Raw genomic sequence first — 22,259 nt, 5'->3', positions numbered from 1 at the left:
TATTCAAGATCATTTTTCCCCCAGTTTACAGTAGATCTGATGTGTTTTCGAAGTGTTCCTTTAATTTTTTTGAGCAGTATACTTTCATTCATAACACAGAACTTCCATACTTACTTCCTCTCAATGGACTCCATGAGGACCTCATGGCTGCCGACAAATGTGCCTGATAAAATTACTAGCAAACACTACATAAAAACAAAGATTAACCAGGATTTATTGCACTTTCAACCAACTACTATGAACAACATGTAATTCTAACTGTTTGTATTTCCATTCTCAGCAAAAACAGACACTTCCTAGCAAAACATGACCCTTCCTTAAAAACATTCAGTCTTAAAAATCAGACGGTTTCTTTTTCTGTTCTAATCTACAGTCCGCGGTCCTCAAGGTCTAAGGTTGGTGCAGGTAACAGATGTCTCCCTCCTTGTGGACTGGGCTTCTGTTCCTGGTGCCGAGTATTATGTTTTAACCTATCATCCTAAAGGTCAAGGGACTGCCTTGAAGAAGGTAAGTTTACTCTGATGTTATACAAACAATTATATTGATAATGACCCAAATGTATTCTCATTTTTAGGTTCAAGTTCCCAACACAGAAAGCTCCTACCTCATCAGAGGCCTGACATCTGGACTTACTTACATTGTACAAATCCACGCTGTCATCAGAGGCATCCAAAGTGGATCAGATGGCATTGAAGCTACCACAGGTGAGCCTGCAGGTTGTGTAGTGGTTCACGTAGAAAGACTTTTACGTATTTGGTGCAGGTAAAATCAACAGTGTTCAAACTGTAACGTAGAACAGTTATGGAAGATGTCCTCCAGTCCTGTTATTAGATGTGGTTGGATGGCTTCGTACAATATTTGCAATTAAGTAGTGTATGGAACGTCTGTCGAACACAACAACCAGAAAGTGTTTCATTAAGATCTGGTTTGTTAATGCTCAGAGTTTAAGGCTCTTTATGAGGAAATGACTGTGCGGATGTGTTTAATGTGAATCGGACTTCCTCACTGATGTGAGGGGAGACAGATGTGAGCAGAGAGAGACACGCAGGCAGGACAGACTGAGGCGGATTCTCACGCGTGATTACAGTTGCAATGGAAAACCAGCACTTAGCCACTTAGTCTGGATTGTGACTGTGCGAGGAAGCGGGCACAGCAGAGGGCGGACATTTTGGTCGCAAACCTCAAACGATGATCAGACATAGTTAAGGGACAGGCTTCTCCACTCCACACAGATATTTAAAGGGGACCTATTGTAATAATTTTTTATTGAGTTCTGGACTATAGAATAGCTCCACACAATAACCCGCACAGAAAGCTTTGTAGATCTTCCAGACTCTGCACCTCTTCCTGCAGTGTTTCTTTGGGTTTTCTGCCGCCCGCCCAAAGGGTCCGTATAATTTACTCCACCCCCGGCCCTCCTCCAGGTACGCCTCCCGCCGAGCCCACCCCGCTGTGATTGGTCACAGTTCCTCCGCTCACTGTATGCACGCTCTATAATGCTACACAGACAACCGCTTTTGTCCGATTACTTACATAAAATAAACACAGTTAAGACACTGATAAATTGTTACCCACAGGTTGCTCTTATGACTCTTCAACACGACCAAGTAACGTTGGAAAGGCGTCGGACTTCAGCAACAGTTTGGCGGATAGTCCAGCTTCGTATTGGCCCATGTTCACAAAACAGTCCCGTATGAAGTGGCGTTGACAGATGAGCATATTGTTTCTCTTGCTGGCCGGAAATCAGCAACTCCAACCACTTCTGCCTGATGCTTGCCTCTTTCGGCACACCCCAACAAACATTTCATTCGTTAGTCATACATGCTAACACGGTGAACAGAGCAGAGCGGAGCGGAGGCAGGGCAAGCCTAAAGCTTTTGCCTGGGCATGCCCCTATAAGGAAGTCTGGGTTGCGTTGACATCAGTGGAACTCAGTGTTAACAAAAAACTGTAAAACACAGCGTGCAGAGCCATCCAAAAACTGCTTTCAGGTCTCACTTCCAAATGCGCAAAAATCATTATCGGACGCGTTGGCATCGTTTAATACGAAAATACAACATTGTAACAACATTTATAGGTCAGAAAAGAGGGAAAGCATAATAGGTCCCCTTTAAATTTTAGTACGAATAACTCTCTCAATGAACAACAATGATTTGTGTATTTTTGTAGTGTCAAATATACTATAGCTAAACAATAATGCACAGTTTTGATTGTCAGAAGTATTTTTGAACATTAGTAGGATGGGTATGCTGGTTGTGGGGAACTGCTCGTTGATTAGTTGTGTGTAGAAGAAGATGAGGAAAAATGGATAGCTTCAACCAGCAGAGCCGCTGTTGATGCAGTCTTGACTAGTTTACTATCTCAAGAGAGCTACGTTCATGTAGACATTTAGAGATCCTTCCACCCCTTTAAAATATTGCAAAATTACATTTTGAGATCAATTTTCCACATTGCCAAGGAAGAACATTTTGTTTTTTTTGCTGTGGTGTAGAACTGCACTGCATCATACTGAAACATGCTTCTTATATGTCATATCTTTCATACATTTGTCATTCATGTTGATCATACGAAATGAGCAAAAATGTCTCAGACTGATGCATTTTGGAGATTTAACTGTACTAATGTTTTTGGCCCTGGAAAAGGTCCAAACTGTGGTGTCCATGGATTAGTCTTACTGTTTACATGAATACATTAATATATGATACATTAATATGTATCATGTACCCTAAAGACCATGTATGCTCCATGTTCCACACCCAACACCGCACATGTGTATCCTTCCTAGGGGTCTCAACAGTCAATGACATCCGAGTTCTTGACCAGACAGAAGTCTCCATCCAGGTGGACTGGAGCAATCCACGATCTGAGGTGGATTACTTCAGGCTGACACACACCGACCCATCGGGACAGCAGGAGGAGATGAGCGTACCGAGGAGCCAAGAGGCGCGAACAAAACACACCATAGTGGGTAAGGCAGCAACGACATTGACATTTACAAAAGGCAAATTTGAAATGGCAGCATGCTGACTGCTGACTATTCTGGTCCGTATCCAGGTCTGTATCCAGGAACAGAATACCTGATTGCAGTGCAGGCCATTAAAGGTACCTCTGAGGGCAACCCTTCGTCTGTCACAGGTTCTACAGGTTGGTGTCAGAACATTCATTATTACCTCCTCCAAACACACTCCTCTTAGTTGGCTGGTTTGTTAGTAAGCAGCATTACACAAAAAACATACCGCTGATTACTATGAAACTTTTCTGGAAAGCTGAAATATGTGTGTAGCAAGAGCACATTTGATTTTGGTGCAGATTGGATGAAAAAATCATTTAAACCCCCATCCCAGAATGCAAATGGTTCAGCCTCCTTCATATTTTATCACAATTTTATGCAAATTTCATTACTGTTACATTTGGAAAGGGGCTATAAAAAGGACAGTATACATTAATATAGTATACATTTTTTACAGTTTCACTTTATGGCTTTCACCCCCTGCCTCAAAGGTGGTACAATCCTGTATAGACTTCACAATTAGCACACAGTGGATTGCGTTGCTGCATGAAACACAAACAGCAGGTGTTTTAGGTGCTTTTACATTTGTAGTACCTTAGCTTTTGCTGTAAATAGTTGTTAGATTATATCATAACCCCCTTTGAGACCTGGGAGCACCATCGTAAAATTTTTTGTTGCTAGTTGTCCTGACCTTAATGATGCAGATGGATTATGTTTATGCTACTTACGGCCATCTGTGAATGGGACAAACCAGATAAACCGTTCCTGGAACAGAAGCAGCAAAGATACAGTATGTGCTTTTAATTGGACTACTGCAGACCATGCCTTGCTGCCCTTGTAAAACCTAACAGACCCAGAAATTAATAGGAAAACCAGAATCTTGTTGCGTACTGCGACATACAATATGACTTTTACACACACGGCCAATGATAATAGGACAATTAAAGAATACAGTACCACCACCGAAAGCTGCAATTATGGGTTGATGTAAAGGGCTGGAATTTACAAGCTCATAACGTGGGCCACTTCTAATGGTGAGTGCGGACAGTGACGGGAAACATGATATCATTCGGTGTAATTAGACTACAAGACGCTAGCCAATGGTTGAGATGATGTACTGGATCCATCTGGTGCTGTTGGACTGTGAGATACATTTGTTTAGACCGGCTTTTAGAACATGAGGATAAATATTTAGCATTTAGCATTTTGTATTTCCAATTGTTGCTGGTCATGAACTCGAGGTGCGTTGGTTGTTTTAAACCATGAGGCAGATAAATTCATGGTTTTTTGTTGTCAGGTATAGCGCCAAGACTTCATTCACCTGCTCATTTGGTGATTACATGTGATTACGTGTGTCAAATCCCTAATCAACAACCCGACACTGTTCTCACTCAGGTTGTGGATATGCTGGAGCCTATCCCACCTGCCTATTTCTTAGGGTGAGTCCAGCCACCCCATGGAGGAAACTCATTTCAGCCTCTTGCATCCACAATCTCGTTCTTTCGGTCACGACCCAAAGCTCATGACCTCATAGGTGAGGGTGGGAATGTAGATTGACCGGCTTAGCTCTCTCTTCACCACCATGGTCTGGTACAGTGACCGCATTACTACAGATGCTGCGCTGATCCGCCTGTCGACCTCACGCTTCAACCTTCTCTCACTCGTGAACAAGACCCCAGGGTACTTGAACTTGAACTCCACCTGGGGCAAGACCTCATTCCCAACCCGTAGGGTGTAATCCACTCTTTTCCAACTGAGAACCATGGCCTCAGATTTGGAGGTGCTGAGTCTCATCCCAGAAGCTTCACACTCAGCTGCAAACCGCCCCAGTAAATGCTGAAGGTCAAAGCCTGATGAGGCCATCAGGACCACATCAAGACGAGATCCTAAGGCCCCCAAACTGGACTCCCTCGACACCTTGGTTGTGCTTAGAAATTCTGGTGTTGAAAATTATGAACAGAATTGGGCGGCCTTGGGGGAGGCCAACGTTCACCGTAAACACACAGAAAACACCATATTTTAAAATATTGCAATGCCGTATACACTTACTTCATTCCACAAGAAAAATAATAACTTTAAGAAAACATTTGGCCAGAGTTTGAAATATTTTGGGCTTAACTGTATAAAAAGTCAACAACTACGGCAGTTGACAATGTGGATTCCCCACAAAACCACCCCTGATTAGCAGGGAGGAGACAATCAGTTAGAGAATTGTGACTTCTAGAGAGGTGTCAATCATCTCAGGGTGGCCAACTTTGAGAAAAACAGGCTAATCAAAGACACGTGAAGGGGACCTATCCAAGCTGCTAACGTGCTAGAAGATGTAACAAGGCTTACTGCAGCAGGAAAAAGGGGAAAACAGGCTTACTGCTGCAGCTGCTCCTTATTTAGATCCAATTCAGCAGCTCAACCATGTAAGCAATAGCACATGGATAGATGAATCACAGAAGCATTGTATTTAGCTTTGTATTAACGGGACACCTAATATGGTCCAGCGGGATCTGTCACACCTATCAATGGTTACAATTAGTGCTTCACTGCGAGGAATACACATGCATAAATGTGCAGGATTACACTTTATTCATTTTATGTTCTGGTTAATCATCGCTGCTACAGATTGTCATTAATGTTCATGGGGAATTCTGTCCACCTTTATTGTGACTAGTTCTGCTTTAGCTCATGAGCATGTGTTTGTCACTGAACATAGCACTACAGCTGATTTATTTGTTTTTACCACAGTGACTTGAAAGTACATTACACCTCTCGACTTGATGGGGATCCCAAGAGCGACATAAACATTTTACTCACTGCAAAGATTAGTTGAAAAATAGTTTATGGCCGTGAAATGTGCTTTGGACCATCAAGCAAGGACACCACAAGAGTGAGAAGGAGAAGAAGAGGAACAAAGGGATGGAGTGGAGTTTAGTAGATGGATATCATCAATCAATCTTCACCACTGTGACACAAGACTAACCTTAAGGTTCAAACACTAATGATGATTGCTTTTACATTTCCTTCCACTTTCCCTGTCTCTGTGGGGTGCTTGTATGCTGCCTCCCCATCATCAATCTTCTCTCAACACAAAGTGACACACTGCATCAGCATCATGCAAGGCCCACACATGTCCACGTGGCGCCACATAACCACAAACAAGACCCTCTCAGTACTGCTCAAAGTTTGTAAATAAACATTAACAATAAAAAGCTGTCTTACCTTCTTCTTACCGCCTCAGATATTGACGCCCCAACAAACCTGGTCACCACTCAAGTAACAGAAGACACAGCTACAGTTTCCTGGGACAGGGTCCAAGCCCAAATCGATGGCTACATGTTGACCTACACATCGGATGCAGGCTCCAGCGTCGAAATCCCAGTTGGTCGTGACATGACCTCATACAGGCTAGTTGGCTTGAAGCCTGGTGTAGTCTACACCGTCTACATCTGGGCTTTGAAGAGAGACAAGGTCAGCAGGAAGAGTTCCACAGAAGCTGAGACAGGTAAGCTTTAAATATTGTCCTGTTTGGTACATGCAATAATGTAGATAAAAGGGGGTGAGGGGTGGAGGTTGGTTTCGCACACAGTTTGTACAGTACAGATAAATAAATATATATCAGTTGCACAATAGTATTTGAAATCGGAGGAAGGAGAAAGCATTTCAAGAATGAACAAGAAGATAGTATTTTACCCACTGATGTATTTGCTTTATTAATTGACTTTATTTATATTACAAGTTGTGTATTTTATATAGCACCACTTCAACGGAAAAAGGCAACTTGGCATAATTCAAACGGACGCCTTCCTGGAGGGTGATGGCGGTGTGAAGGGGGTGCTGAATTTCACTCATAATGTTGCCTTACATGTCTCTTTATGTTCTGCTGTGCTGTATGCTAATGTTAGAAACCTTCTGCTGCTGTTTCTGCTGCTTGCATTTGCAGGACGCAGATTGGTGGGGAGTTTTGGTTTGTTTGTGTGACAGAAAGAGTAAGACACATATTAAAACATTATAGTCACAGTACGGTAACACTAATATTGCCAGGTTCTGTGGAGCTGTCGAGTGTTTGACCCCCAGTATGCAGAGACAGAGTTGCGGAAAATAAAAATATTTTAATAAAGCAGGTGCACGAAAAAAACGAAAGCGACAGAGGAAAACGGCTCTGTGAAAAACATACACGGAAGACTAGGCAGTAGCGACAGGTCAAGGAACCATCTAGGTGACAGCAAAGGCGAAATACACGAAGGCAATCAACCAGCGCCGTACCTGCAACGAAGGTAGGTAAACTTCACTAAATGCTATCGAGAATAGCTGTGCGTAACGCCACTTGCGTAAAGCGGCTGCAGATTCCCTCCAGCAGGAAGTGCAGCACTCCAAAATTAGAGCACAGGACAGGAAGTGATCACTCCTGTCCTGCAGGATATGACAAATATAAGAGCATGGTGAACCAATGACACTAAATTGTAGTCGGCTAACATTTTGTATTTATCCATCCATTTTCTATACCGCTTCTCCTCATTAGGGTCATGGGGGTATGCTGGAGCCTATCCCAGCTGACTTTGGGCCAACAAAAAAACTAAACAGTTATAATTGATTGTTTTTTTAATTGATTATTTGTTGAGTGAAAAAGGACCAAAAATTGGCTGCATGCCTCATCATCTCATTTGCATCCTCCTGCAGATTACGTCTAGGATTCTGGTTTATCAAACTGTGGATCAAATCAAATTAAGGTCTTATCACTTCAATGAAAGTAAAGTAAATTGTCTGTACTAAAAACACATATTTAATCCAACTTTGCTTCTAACACAATGACTTCAAAGATGTCCTTCTGTTTATTAACATTAACCCCTCCCCCTCATGTAGAACTGGATGCACCCACTAACCTGTTATCCACACGGAAACGTTTTCAGGTCAAAACGGCAAAGTATTTTATTGTTTCAGCCTCTCATCCATACGAGAACGGCATTCTGGGTGACCTGAAACTGTATTTTTTTGAAAACTTCCAGAGTAGGAAAATCTGAGAACGCCGGCTTGTCGTTGCCGTGTACACAGGCAATACGAAAATGATGACGTCACTGACTCACCTCGTCGCTGTCACGTGACCAGAAGTGAACTTTGATGACAAAACAAAATAATAACTCAATATTATTATTTAATTAACTGAATATATTTCGATGGATATGACTCACCCCAGTCGACATTCTCCTAAGATTTTGTTGTCTTATACTCCATAATGACTCGCAGAAGTAATTCCACTTCTTGCAAGTCTTGAAAAGCGGTTTGGTATATCACGTGGTTCCACCCACGTGTTTATTCATAGCGCCACACGTAGGTGTGCTTGTGTATTACATCTTTTTCGCTCAGTGATTCTTAGTCCAGGATGAGTCAGAAACTACCTTCAAAGTGTCCTGGAATTAGGTTGAGAGAGAAATCGATGGCTACATACTCACCTACACTTCTTGGGAGGGCTCTAGTGGGGATGCTGCTTCTTGCAGTCTCAGTGGTTTAAGGCCCGTTGTGGTGTACAATGTCTCCACCTTGGCTGTGAAGAGAAGCAAAGCCAGCAAGAAGATCTTCACACAAGTAGAGACAGGTTCCCTATCATTTTAATGCCCCTTTTCCACTACACTTTATTTTCTTGGCTGTAGTTGCTATTGACACTTTTCCCGTGACAAAAGCAAGTACTACGAGGTTGTAAATAGCAAAAATGAGCATTACAGTCAACACTCTCCACTTTGCTGCAGAAGTGCCTTCGGTCTCCACTTGAATAAAATATGTCTTGTGGAAATGTGATTCACGAGGAGACAGGAGTCGAGGGTAGGTGGCACCAATCAGTTTACTCTCCACTCAACAACAAACAACAACTCTTTAGCATCAGCCAAGTGGCTACCACAACCTCATGACCTGGAAACGTAAGTACACTTGGTGAATGTATTGGGCTCCTCCATTGCGTTGCTTTGTTATTGCGTCTTGTTCCAAATCATGTGTTCAATGCAGCTTGGTTTTCTTACTTTCCTGCTGCAGTATTCAAAACCAACTGCAGAAATTGTTACCAAAATAATTGACAAAGAAATGTTAAACACTCTGTCATCTATGTTAAAACTATTTTCTATAGCTTCATGACTGCCATGTACAGTGCATGTGTCATATAATCAATGTGACTGCTCATCCTGCCAGTTATTAACAAAATGGCACCTTGCATAACGGAAATAAACAGAAAAATAGAAATAATCTACAAAGTCCAAACTCACAGTATGCTTGCTCGCGCAACACATGTGATGCAATGTAGACATGTAATATAATCAATGCAATCGACCCTTCTGCCAGCTATTAATGATAACCGCCACCTTGCATAATTGAAATAAACAGAAAGAGTAGAAATAATCCCCAAAGTCAAAACCCAGAGTACACTTACTCATGTGATACATGTGATGCGACGAAGACGTGTCAAATAATCAATGTGATTGCTCTACAGTATCTGCCAGTTATTAATGATTGCCACCTCCTTGCATACTAAAAATAAACAGAAAGACTAGAAATAATCCACAAAGTCAACACCCAGAGTATGCTTGCCCATGCAACGCATGCAATGCAATGTAGACGTGCCATATAGTCAATGTGATCAGTCCTCCTGCCAGTTATTAGTGATAACTGCCACCTTGCATAATGGAACTAAACAGAAAGACTAAAAATAATCCATAAAGTTGAAGCCCTGAGGACAGTACACTTACTCATGCAACACATGCGACACAACGTTGACATGCCATATCATATAGTCAATGTGATTGCTCCTCCTGACACTTATTAGTGGTAAATAGGGGTGTCATGAGACACTCAGTTTACAAGACAAGATAATACACGAGATTGGGTCTATGAGAACGAGACGGGATTTTAACATTACTTTTAAGAAAAGTACAATTAAAAAAATATTAAAAAATATATGACAATAAATTGCAATCTACTAATTTAATTTCTACTATACCTTACACTCTTCTGCAATCTGTGTGTATGCTAGTGGCCCTGCCTCCATCCACCGAGACAAAGAGACTGTATGACTAACAAAAGGGCTCACTCTGTTCATGCTGTTGTTCTGTGGAACAAACGCACTAAGGTGCTGAAACCAATGCACAGAGTGAACTCTCTTCCTGCGTGTTTCCTTCCTGTTGGAGGCGGCAGACAAGGAAAACAGACACGCATGCGTTTGGCAACATGTTGAGGCCGGCAAAATGATCAAGTTTATTTTCATTTATTGTGTGATTAATTTATTATCATTCCAGGCCTATTGCCCATGAGACGTTTTTTTTCTCAACCAAAAAAATCACGTTTTAATCTCATGAGATCTTGTGATAACCGCCACCTTGCATCATAGAAATAAACAAACCCCGTTTGTTACTAATCCTAATGCTTGTTGAAACAGTACTTCTCGTAGTTGTAGCATCAGTAGCATTAACTGCATCTACCACTAACATCTTCCTCTAGAACTGGATGCTCCAGCTAACCTCTTAGCCCGAGACCAAACCGAGACCAGCTTCAAGGTGTCCTGGGAACAGGTCCTGGCAGATATCGACGGCTATGTGCTCACCTACAGCTCCTCTGAGGGCGCTAGTGGGGAGATACGTGTCGGGCCTGAGGTCGATTCTCACAGTCTGACTGGTTTGAGGCCCGGTGTCGTCTACACGGTCTATGTGTGGGCTGTCAAAGAGGACAGAAGAAGCAGGAAGATCACAGGACAAGTGGAGACAGGTTGATCCAACACAAATAACTGTTAAAAAACAGTATATTAAATCTTGGGCACTATAGAATTTGAATGACGGTACAGTAGATGAATTTAAATCTGTTCCTTGGAGTTTTTCCCTGGTAAAAGACTTACTTTTACATATAAAAGTCAAATCTGCCCCCGAAAAACTCAGGCTTTACTGTTACAAACTTGTTTCACTGATTGCTGTCAACTTCAGTACTTCTGGAGAAGCTTATAGATGGCGGATGGATGTATCAGTATATATAATCATGTAAAATAGTGTATTAGCTATATTTTGAATCCAGCATTATGAAATTATATTTTTCTATTTTAAAATCCTTACATTTTTATAAATGACATTTTTATTGTATAAACATTTCTTTATCTATTATGTTATGTTTTATTAAATATTTTACTTATATTTTTATATACTGTATATATTTTTACAGTATTTTCAGTGTAATATTATTTTTGTAAATGTTTTTAAATTTCATTTTAAACAGTATTTTTTCAAAAGGAGAGCTGTATGAAACATTCTGCAAAACACAAAGACAACAAAATAGTATAATAATAATAATAATAATAATACAGAATTTTGACTGATGTATTAATTGGGGTATTTTTTATTTTTATTTTTATTTTTATTTTTATTTTTATTTTTATTTTTATTTTTATTTTTATTTTTATTTTTATTTTTATTGTAGTTTGCCGTGGTGTACTAGGTTAGCTGAGATAGGTTACCTGAGATAGACCACATTAGAAATACCTCTCAGTGTGATGTAGTGCAGTTCCACATAGCAGCAAACACTTGTTTTTGCTCCTATTTTTCATGAGCTGAACTCAAAGGTGTAAAACTTTTACTATGTACACAAAAGGCCTATCTCTCTCAAATATTGTTTACTAATCTGTCTAAATCTGTGTTGGTGAGCATTCATCATTCATAATCTATCCACCTCAAAGGCGTGGCATATCAGGATGCTGATGAGACAGAATGGTTATTGCACAGGTGTGCTTAAGGTTGGCCACAATAAAAGGCCACTCCAAAATGTGCAGATTCATTGTGTTGGGGTAGTCTGAACAGATACTATTTTTAGACATCCTTGGACCACCCCAAATACATTTAAACAGCACATTTTCTAGTGGCCTTTTATTGTGGCCATCCTAAGGCACACCTGAGCAATAACCATGCTGTCTCAACAGCATCTTGATGTGCCACACCTGTGAGGTGGATAGATGAATGAATGAATGATGAACGCCCGCTAACACAGATTTAGACAGATTTGTGAAGAATACAGAGAGATAGGCCTTTTGTGCACAAACAAAAGTGTTGTGTTTACCGGTATATTTTTGTTGAGTGTACAATCTCAGTAATAAAATTGCTATAAAAATAATAGCAACCGTTATCATTATAAAGGCAGAATTAATAATATAGTACAGCTCTTGTAACGAATTGAATTAGATTATGCAGGTGTACCACTTGGAAGCATACACGCCAAGCATTCCACATCTCTCGGATTTATAACACTGAACATATTCATTCATGGTTAAAGTCACAGAACATCTAGCAGGAAGTAGCAGAAGCCTTTATTTTGGCAGGAGAGCCTTCTCAGAGGTCAGCTACAGTATGCTGTGTGTGCTGTGTGTATGGCGAGTGTGGGTCAACAGCAGCAGCAGCCACATGCTGGAAGACTTAGAACAAATGTTGCTTTGTGTCACGCACACGTGTGAGGTGAAAAGTCAGAACTGGGCCTTTTTTAATTAGCTCGTAAACTGACACAGTTTTGGACCATAAATATGTCTCGTTTTATCCATCAGTGCCCAGGGACTGAGGACATAATTTTATTTGAGACTTTTTTTTGGACATGCCACATGCCTTAATATGTCAATTAATAACTAATGACCCATCAGATGTCCGAAACATTGAATCCCTTCACATTTGACCTCACAAAATGAATTTTTTTTAACCAGAATTAATTACTTACTATAAAATTACTTAACCAATTAATCATGTTCAACATTTCAAGTTAATGAAGATTAAATAAGGTTTATGTTTTTTAAGTGTGCAGGAGTAGGGGGTAAATGGCTTCAAGTCGAGTGTCTGAAAGGGTACGCTACTGTGAAAAGTTTGGGAACCACTGGTATAGAGTAAATTTTTAACACTAATTGGGCTAATTGGTAGTTCATCTACAGACACCAATTAAATACCATGCATGCATGTCAAGTAAAGTATAGGCATGATGGCAATTTCAAGCTTTGCAGGCCCAAAATCCAAACTATAATGAAGTACAATATTCCATACCTGCATGAATGATTGATGTGACATCTGCTGTGATTTATCTGACAGATATCGACGCTCCCAGGGACCTTCAGGCTTTGGATGTGACCATGGATTCAGCCACGTTGACCTGGATTCCTCCACTGGCTGACATTGAAGGCTACATCCTCACCTATAGGGATGAGGAGGGCAATATGGAGGTGTGCTGAATATTAACAATGAAACAACATTGAGTCTCCAATGCACAAACCTTAGTTTGTCAATGAAATTGTGTTTTCTGTAGATGTACTTTAATGTAGTAGTATTTGAGCCTCTATTCTTATGTAAATAATATAATCTATCCTCATGGGTAATTAGTATTGTCAATCTTTTGAATATGCACTGGCAGTACTTGACTAAAAAATACCGCCTTAAGAAGGGCTGCCATACTGTGCAAGGCTGACCTCTTGTGGCCATTAAGTGCACGATCATATTACAGTTGTTTTCATTGGTAGTGTCCCTTTTGAAGGAGATTCTAGTTATTTGTTGTAATTTTAAGTGTAAAACTAGAACTATCATGGTATTGATAATTATTGACGGTATTGATATTGATATATGCATTTTCTCAAAATTTTTTCTGACCCCGTGGATAGTTTGATGCAACACAGTTGCCTTTATGTTCATCACTGTTGTTTAATTTATTTTTTTGTTGCTTTTTTATTGTTGTTTTTATTGTTGCTCAGACCGTTGAGAAGCAGCTTGGCTCCAGAGAGAGCACCTTTGCTGTGTCCAGTCTCCAGATGGGCAAGAGATACATTGTCAGCATCATCGCCTACAGAGGCAACAAAAGGAGCAAAGTGGTGGAAAGCATCTTCAAAACAGGTCTTTCTGTTTGTGGACATCATGCAAGATGATTTTATACATTCTAACGTTTTGGACCTATGTTCATGTATATATTATACGCTGTAGTTGGCATCCTGTACCCCTTCCCTATGGACTGTCTTCAGATCATGAAGAATGGCAACAAGAAGAGCGGCATCTACACAGTGTATATCAACAATGAGGGCTCCAAACCAATGGAAGCCTACTGTGACATGGATGCTGATGGAGGCGGATGGCTGGTACACTGTCCCTTTTTTTGTCCTTAACATTAGGTATACCTGTACATGGATCGAAAAGCCTGATTTGAATAAGTGGTGTTCTTCCAGGTGCTGCAGCGTCGTAACAGCGGCAAACTGGACTTTATGAAACGCTGGAAACATTACACGGCTGGTTTTGGCAACATGACGGATGAGTTTTGGATTGGTAAGGTGAAGTGTTGTAGAAATGAAACTTAAGAGAAGTCAGTGTACAGCTTGTGTAGCAGTATCTGAAAATGACTCAACATACAGTCATTATCGTTTAAATAGCTGGCATCCCGGGTCAGTACAGCTCAACAAGTGCAGCTTCTGCAGTGTCGGCAGCACTCATGCAGCCCCAGACCATCACGCTACCACCACTAAGCTTGACTGCAGGCAAGACACAATTATCTTGCTACTCACTTGTGTTGCCCGCTATGCAGACAAACATGAGTGTGTGTTGACTCGCTTTCAGCAGATAGTAAATGTTATACTGTCGTCCCTCACGCTATGGCGGTTTGAACATTGCTCCCTCACGCTATCGTGGTTTTCAAACTTTAATTGATTAATAATTGATGCTGTTTTATGGTTGAATACAGCCTATTATTATTTTTAAAAATGCATATTCAAGCAAATGAATCATTTTCAAGCATAAACATTGCTAAATCTATCTATCTGTCTAAATGAACTAAAATATAAATACTGTACATTAAAGCCATGAAGACAACAACTTGTGAATGTAGTATTCTACATTGGTCACTAGGTGTCAGTAATTGTTTGTGAGAAGCACCAGACTTGAACAACTGGCTTTTATTGCAGGCTTAAATGATCTCAAAACATAGCCCACAACAAGCTAAAACTCAGCTCTGAACCCCCAATGTCACTTCCTGTCCTCCATTGATTCTGCTCCCCTACAAGGTGAACTGTTTAAGACCCACAGAGTTTTGAGTTTTAGGACTACATAAGCATTGAAACTATCTAAAGAAACTTTAGACTCTCTTCTTTCATCAGAACAAAAAGTTTGTTTCTCTTCATTTTGAGTCTTTAGATATTGGTGGTTGAACATAGGGTAGTTTCAGCAAAAACACCAAAACACAGAGAAAACAAGCTTTTTCTGCAGAGAAGCAAATTCAAGCAGAGTGACGGTGGGGTCTGCTGCAAGTGGGGATGAATCTCTGACGGCAGCCACTCGTTAGAAAAATCAAGGTCAGGTTCTGAGTCACCCGACTCCAAACTGCTGTTCAGAGTCAGGCTCCGGTGTTGCGCCACATGGCTCAGCAACGCTAACCACTAGCTTGTTGCTTCGGCTGCCATTGTCAACTGCATTTGTGTCTAAAAATTCCCTTTTTGCGATCTGGAACTGGTTAACCGCTATAAACGAGGGATTACTGTACTGCTATGCAAGCCGTACACTGACTACTTTAAAGTATAGCAAAGTTGACTTTTTATTGCATTGTCCCTTGAGAAGACAGATTTTTATCCTTTTTTACCTCAGGACTGGATAAGATCTACGAGCTGACCAACACTCCCACCCAGTACGAGCTGAGGTTCGACTTGGGCCGAGGCTCTGAGAGAGCCTACGCCGTCTACGACAGCTTCAAGGTCGCCCCCGCCAGGCAGAAATTCAAACTCACCATTGGCAACTATAGAGGGACAGCAGGTGAACTTTATATGTACATATAAAAAAAGCTACACCTTTAATTAATTGAAAAAGATAGCTTGAGTTAAGGCCTTGATGTGGTTCCAGGTGATGCCATGACCTACCACCAGGGTCGTCCCTGGACAACTATTGACTCAGATAATGACATCGCCCTGGGGAACTGTGCCCTCACGCATCGTGGAGCATGGTGGTACAAAAACTGTCACCTGGCCAACCTCAATGGCAAATGGGGGGACAATAGGCACAGTTTGGTGAGTGCACTTCACTACATGCATGTCACCAAAATATACCTCACAAGTCAAACAGAACTTGGAGTTCAAACCTGTGTTTTGCTTTCTCTTTGTTTTTTTGAGTTCTTTTATGATGCTACCACTAAAGGGTACCAGTGTTGGCAAAGGGGAAAATGTGATGGTAACCATAATACCAACATTTCAAGTTACTGTGAAATAGGAAAACATCTGACTTTAATAATTATATCATAAGAGTGTATAATCCTGGCGTCCCGTTCAGCCTGTATCTGGCGCTATGCGCACATGCATATAAACAAGGAAACCTGTTTTAAATGTTCTAAATCTTCTTAATCTGCATCCCTTTTGAAAGAATCATTCACGTGAGTAGAATCTTTTACACTGAATAAGGCTATACAGTCGTCCCTCGCAATAGCACGGTTCGATAATCGCTCCCTCACTATATCGTGTTTTTTCAGAAATTAATTAATTTCCTAAATAATTGCTGTTTTGTGGTAGACTATCGTCCATTATTAGTCAAAACAATAAGACAATATTAATTAATATGAATTAATGTTAATATTAAGTTGCGTTCAGGTGTGCAAGGAATTAATCGCGATTAATGTAAACTCAAACTTATCTGTCATACAAGTGTCAAAATATGCATGCACCACTTTCCCAGATTCTATGCTTATCATCACACTGTCCTCTTTGCCATCACCGTTGCAATATCGCAAACAGCCGCGCCCAAAAAAAGAACAGAAAGCGGCAGAGGAACCAATTAACTGCGATAAACGAGGAATGACTGCGTAAGGCATTCAGACGATGCATTCAAAGAAGCTCTGAATGATATGTGGTCCTACAGTGGTCCCTAGGCGTCAGTAATATTACTGTAATGTTTGGTGGACACACAAATGCCAAACAACAGGCTTTTATTGTAGGTTTGAATGCTTTCAGACAAAATAATCCCTAATAAAATTCCCTAATAAAAACACAGGCTACAGTTGCAGCAGTAAACCACACCAAGCTAAAACTCAACTCTGAATCCCCAACGTCACGTCCTACCCACCCGCCACTCAGCTCCCCAAGGGAACACATTTACAGCAACACACACCAGCACGAGTCTTATTTATGTCTTAAATGGCTTATTTACTCTTATTATGTCTGCTGTATTGGGTAATACGAGTGTAAAGGTGGCTATTGTGGTGCTATTTCATGTCTGGAGGGCTCTAATCATGTTAAAAAAGAATTTAGAATGTCATAAACAGGTTTTTTATGTTCTAACTACATAAATATTCCATTTAGAAATAAGGAGTCCTACTTTGCGGTAATTCACTTATGACAGTAACGTGTGCAATAAACTTAAACTCAAACTGGATAGTAAATGTATCTGTTCCTGTGTCATACAAGTGTATAAATACATATGCACCACTCTCCCAGATTCTATGCTCATCATCACACTGTCCTCTTTGGCATCACTGTTGCAGTATCGCAAAAAGCCCGCCCAAAAAGCAGAAAGCGCCAGAGAGTGGCGGTTCCAATGTATTCTGTCATTGCTATATACCTTCCTTGCTCGCAGGGTATTAACTGGGAACCGTGGACGGGCCACCTGGCATCCCTGGACTTCACTGAAATGAAGATCCGACCTGTAGGAGCATTCTCCAGCAGGAAGAGGCGGTCGTTGATGATGGCCAGAGAGAAGAGCCAAAAGAAAGACCAGGAGAAATAGAACATTCAGTATGACGCATCAGAATTTAGTAGGATTTGGTCCAAAAAGTAACTATTGGGAAAGTGTTGGTTTACTTAAAAGAGTTCAAACATAAACATAATGTACATAATACAGTGTTGATGATGGGGTTGTGCATGCTGGAAAACAGTGCACATCATCCCTTGCTGTTTGTACTATTCCATACTAAATCCTTCATAAAGGAACTGTTATGCATTTCCAACAAACTTGTGGTTAGTCAAGTCATTTAATCAGTTTCAAAGGTTAAATGTGATCGTGTGCAAACATAAAAAGGTGCCTTGAAGTTATTTAGTTGATCTCTAATTGAAGTTTGTCTAGTGTCTCAACAAAAAAAAGTCACTAATTTGACTTAAAGTTGTCATTTAGTAAGTTCTTCGGTGACGGTATTCATTTTGAAAAAGTAAAGGTCAGGTTATTTGTGTAAGATTTTTATGTTCTATGAGGAAACAGAAGCAGCATTTCCCCTATATTTTGGAGTCCGGTCATAATAACGTGAATTCAATAAAAACAAACACATGAAATAAGAATAATATAGAAGACATGATGTGATGATGATTGAAAAATGTAGTTACATTTTTTTTTTTTTTGAATTCCTTATTGTGAATGAAAAAGGTTCCACCACCACGTCACTTTTGAACTGATAAGTGTTTCATCAAAATTGACTGGAACAACAACTCAGCAGGAAGTGACTGTGTTCTTCTTTCCAGATAGTTTCCCAAATTTAAAATAGCCTGGTCGTCTCTGTCTGGATGGGTGCTATTTTTACAACAGGGTCATGCAATACAACATTTAAACACAAAAAGCAACTCATGGTCTAAACACTGCCAAGAAGAAAGTTTATGCATTCAAATTGATTCAATTGTCATTTTACCTGACATTAGGAACAAAATGTGACTTTAAAATGACGTGAAAGCTTGTTTCCGCCACAGTAATTTCATAAGTTCTCAGACTTCTCATAATAGCCTCCACCTCTATTGTGTTAGTCTTGTGTATGTTCTGTATACATAATGTGTGTGCGTGTGTGTGTGTGTGTGTGTCAGATTGACGAATAGACCGAGCGTGGGCTCAGCCTGAGCTATTTTTTCCATGCGAGTTTTGCCTCTAATAAGGCAGTGTTTGTTTAAACTGCTGGAGTCTGAGCACTTCATGGAAAGCACCGCCAGAGAACATAATGAAAAAAAAAAACCAAAAAGTCATGTCTGCAAACTGAGACCAATTACTTACAAACTGAAATGATCTCTAATGGCTTGTCGGTGGATATTCTGGCGTGACTTTGGAAGAAAATGACTCTATTTCCAGCATCAGGTTGTGTCAGTTTGTTTGTAAGCACATTTGCGTCTTAAAAGAACAATACAGTACAATAAAAGCAAAATAAAACCACATATACTCACCTTTTGATGACATGCTGGAAAATGCACACGGGACATTAGTCTGGGCCTGGGAGGCAATACTCTTCACATGATCCTGATAAAGAGTTTCTGCTATGGCATGACAAGTCTACAAGATTTGCTGACATCTTTGACTACAGTTGTCCCTCATTTATCGCGGGGGATAGGTTCCCAAAATAGCCTGCAATAAGTGAAATCCGCAAAGCAGCCTACTTGATTATTTTACTATTATTATATCTGTCTTAAGACTATAAAACACTTCACCATACACTTGATACACTTTTCTCATACAGGCATTAACATTTTCTCACATTTCTCTCTTGGTTAAACACTCTCAAAGTTCAAATGTCATTAATGATCAACCTATTAGGTTGGACACAAGAAATTATTAAGCAACTCACATGTATTTCACTCTTCTGACTGTGCCTTTCTGTCCTGGCGCCGCTCCGCTGGGCGTTTATGTATCCTTGTTAAAACATATTGCTCCTGTCATCGTACTTTCTTCCTCCTCGTCCTCCTCCTTGAACCGAAGATTAATTTATTCCGTAATGGCCCCCTTACAGCCACAACTTCTACCTTCCTTCAGCATGTCGAGAAGTCCAACTTTTTGTGGGATGGTTGGATTCCTCTGTCTTTTGGGTGCAGAACGTTTCCTCGACATTGTGGGTTTTGCCGGAGAGAAACCTTGCAAACATGCAGAGTTCAGGGTCACACGGATAGCTGCTTCTTCTTCTCTTGTTTATTGGTGGTTAGCAAGCAGCTCACATTGTTAGCTAGTAGTGATGACCACAGCAGGAGACTGCAGGAAGGAGATTGATTGACAGTGGTCTACAGCCAATCAGGATGCAGAAGACAATGGGCAAAGCAGACAGAAGAGAGAGAGAGACAGCCACCTTGCTAAAGCACAGAACTAGAACACTCAACTTCCCACAGTGCAATTCTTCTTAGAACCAGCGATCATACGCTGTAAAAAAAAAAAATACAAATCTGCGAAACAGAGAGGCTGCAAAAGGTGAAATGCAATGGAGCGAGGGAACCCTGCACGTACAGTAAGTACAGTAAGAAATCTTTACAATAAGGTACATAAAATGACAGTAGTTAATGAGGAACAAGCCTACCTGACCCTAACCATGACTCATTAGTTCCTCATTAGTTCTTCATCAGTACCTCAGTAATGACTGTAAATTTATGTGCCTTAGTTCCTCAGTAACTGGTCTACTCAGTTCCTCATTAGTTCCTCATTAGTTCATTAGTAAAGTAAGACGTATAAGTGAACTCATGACGAGCTTGTCCTCAAATGAAATGCTTTGACGAGACAAAATGCATTATGGGAAAAAGTTAAAATAGTTTTTTTTCCATTTTAAACTCATATTAGTGCTTATGTTGTATATTTACGAGCTACCTTTTGAGTATTAAGTTGCTGTGTGATGAGTTTAGCATTCTTTGTAAGACGACACTGTGAGTCAGACTGTTATATTGATTATTGATTGCAACTTTCAATGGGTTGAAAGCTCGTTGTGAGTTTTTTCATAGCTCACGATTGGCTCCTGTTAAATAAAGAGCTGCCTGGGTCCTCACGGACTTGTGTGTGCCACAATATGCCACTTTATGATGTGCACATGTGCGGCTTATAAATATACAAATCTGTTTTTCTCTCTAAATTTAGTGGGTGCGGCTTAAACACCAGTGCGTCTTATACACCGGAAATTAGGGTACTTTTTTCTCAGAACGCACAAAGCGAAACAATTCAGTGCCGTAATGAAACAAGCAGGGCCTCAGACACGCTAATACACAATCGTCCCTTTTCCACCAAAATCCCAGGAACTTTTCTGACTAAGACCTTTTTAACACAGTAAAAATAATTATTGACACTCCGTGTGGTTTGCATTTCTACCTCACCTCAGAGTTAGCTTCAAGGTAAATGAATGAAATCAGGCTGATGGCGTATGGGGAGTGGGATATTGTTGATGCCCTGTCATTAAACACACAATATTACAGTAGCTGCCTAATTCCTCATTCTCTTCTATTTTCACTTAATGTGGATGCACTGCTCAGTGGCTGTGCAGTGTTGATATTTAACATTTTTAAAGGGCAAGTGTTGGTTTTTGTATATGCAGAGGAAGCCGGTGGAGTGGAATATATCAACACAAACCAGCAATGACAGTGAAATCATGTATTGAATTTATAACCCAAAATTCAAAAGAGTTACACTATTTTTTTTCCAAACTTTAAAAGTGAGCCATCATCATGCGGTATATTGCTTGTGACACGTAGGCAGGAACAGTCACAGCCAGCCTTGAAATGGGCTCGCCCTCCTGAATGCAGACACAATGAATTTCACATGGGAACTTCAAGAACACACACTCATACACACTCTTGGAGACACGTCTGCAGCTATCTGGAATGTAAATATGGCTTGTAAATGTCTGTACCACAAAGTAAATGTTGTAAACACAGCAGCGCTCCATGTATTACATGGCTGATATGAAAGTACACCTGCTTTAAACACTGTCGATACATTTCATCTCCTTTGTCCTTTGTCTTCTAGCTTATAGGCAAGGCCACCCGGTCCGGTGTCATCTGCCCCATCTTGACCGAAATCCACAAATCCTCATTATTGTCTGAATTGTTCTTTTTCTTTTTCTTCTTCTTTGATTCCAACGTTGCAGTAGCGCCTCTTCCTCCCAATTTGCAGCAGCATCCGTTGGCATGGCGACAGCAGCAGCAGTGACAGCACACCAGCAAGGTGGTGAGAAGGACCAGCAGGGGCAGAGTGAGGAGGACCACCAGGCAGACGGTGTTGTAGATCCCTTGCTTGTGTTTCTCCACCACAAAGCTCCAGAGCTGGTCGAAGAAGTCGCGGATGCTCTCTGCAGGTCCATCCATGGCTTTAGGATGCTTGAAGTTGGAGGGTTTAGTTAATCCTTAAGGTCCTTTTTAGGAGGATGGATGCACATTTTGACGTTTGGTGGTCAAAATTCTGCACCAATCCTTCAGCTGAAGTACGAGAAGTTGATATCACCAAGACGTGGCCTTCCTCTTGGGTTAGTCTAACCTTCCTGCAGAAAGACGTCTGAGGAGCAAAAACAACAGCACAACATGAGCATTCATAGAAATACAAACTAC

The 22,259-nt window shown here is 40.7% G+C and overlaps 2 protein-coding genes across 4 annotated transcripts in view; one reads left to right on the top strand and one right to left on the bottom strand.

Moving 5' to 3' along the window:
• The window catches only part of tnn (tenascin N), a 31,464-nt gene extending 13,616 nt beyond the window's left edge, over positions 1–17,848 (top strand). For 2 of the 3 annotated variants that reach the window (XM_054767357.1, XM_054767356.1), the window contains 13 exons: positions 374–507; positions 575–704; positions 2,786–2,968; positions 3,055–3,144; positions 6,243–6,506; positions 10,481–10,744; positions 13,084–13,214; positions 13,737–13,875; positions 13,963–14,114; positions 14,202–14,298; positions 15,607–15,771; positions 15,859–16,022; positions 17,578–17,848. In XM_054767357.1, the coding sequence (XP_054623332.1) occupies positions 374–507; positions 575–704; positions 2,786–2,968; positions 3,055–3,144; positions 6,243–6,506; positions 10,481–10,744; positions 13,084–13,214; positions 13,737–13,875; positions 13,963–14,114; positions 14,202–14,298; positions 15,607–15,771; positions 15,859–16,022; positions 17,578–17,727 (2,063 nt within the window). In that variant the 3' untranslated portion in view covers positions 17,728–17,848. The remainder of the gene's footprint in view (positions 1–373; positions 508–574; positions 705–2,785; positions 2,969–3,054; positions 3,145–6,242; positions 6,507–10,480; positions 10,745–13,083; positions 13,215–13,736; positions 13,876–13,962; positions 14,115–14,201; positions 14,299–15,606; positions 15,772–15,858; positions 16,023–17,577) is intronic. The other variant, XM_054767358.1, reaches the window with a different exon arrangement.
• Positions 17,849–21,677: 3,829 nt separating this feature from the next.
• LOC129177491 (uncharacterized protein KIAA0040) lies at positions 21,678–22,019 on the bottom strand. Its single transcript, XM_054768694.1, has one exon. The coding sequence runs from the start codon at positions 22,017–22,019 to the stop codon at positions 21,678–21,680; it is 342 nt and encodes a 113-aa protein (XP_054624669.1).
• Between the last annotated feature and the right edge of the window lie 240 nt (positions 22,020–22,259).

This window comes from Dunckerocampus dactyliophorus, chromosome 2, assembly GCF_027744805.1.
Source record: "Dunckerocampus dactyliophorus isolate RoL2022-P2 chromosome 2, RoL_Ddac_1.1, whole genome shotgun sequence".
In the NCBI taxonomy this organism is placed as follows: domain Eukaryota; kingdom Metazoa; phylum Chordata; class Actinopteri; order Syngnathiformes; family Syngnathidae; genus Dunckerocampus; species Dunckerocampus dactyliophorus.
Note: the sequence above shows the minus strand (reverse complement) of the source record. Positions and strands in the feature narration are given on the sequence as shown.

Bases quoted from the DNA above. Each gene is read 5' to 3' on its own strand.
- LOC129177491 (XM_054768694.1), bottom strand. From the start codon at position 22,019: ATGGATGGACCTGCAGAGAGCATCCGCGACTTCTTCGACCAGCTCTGG.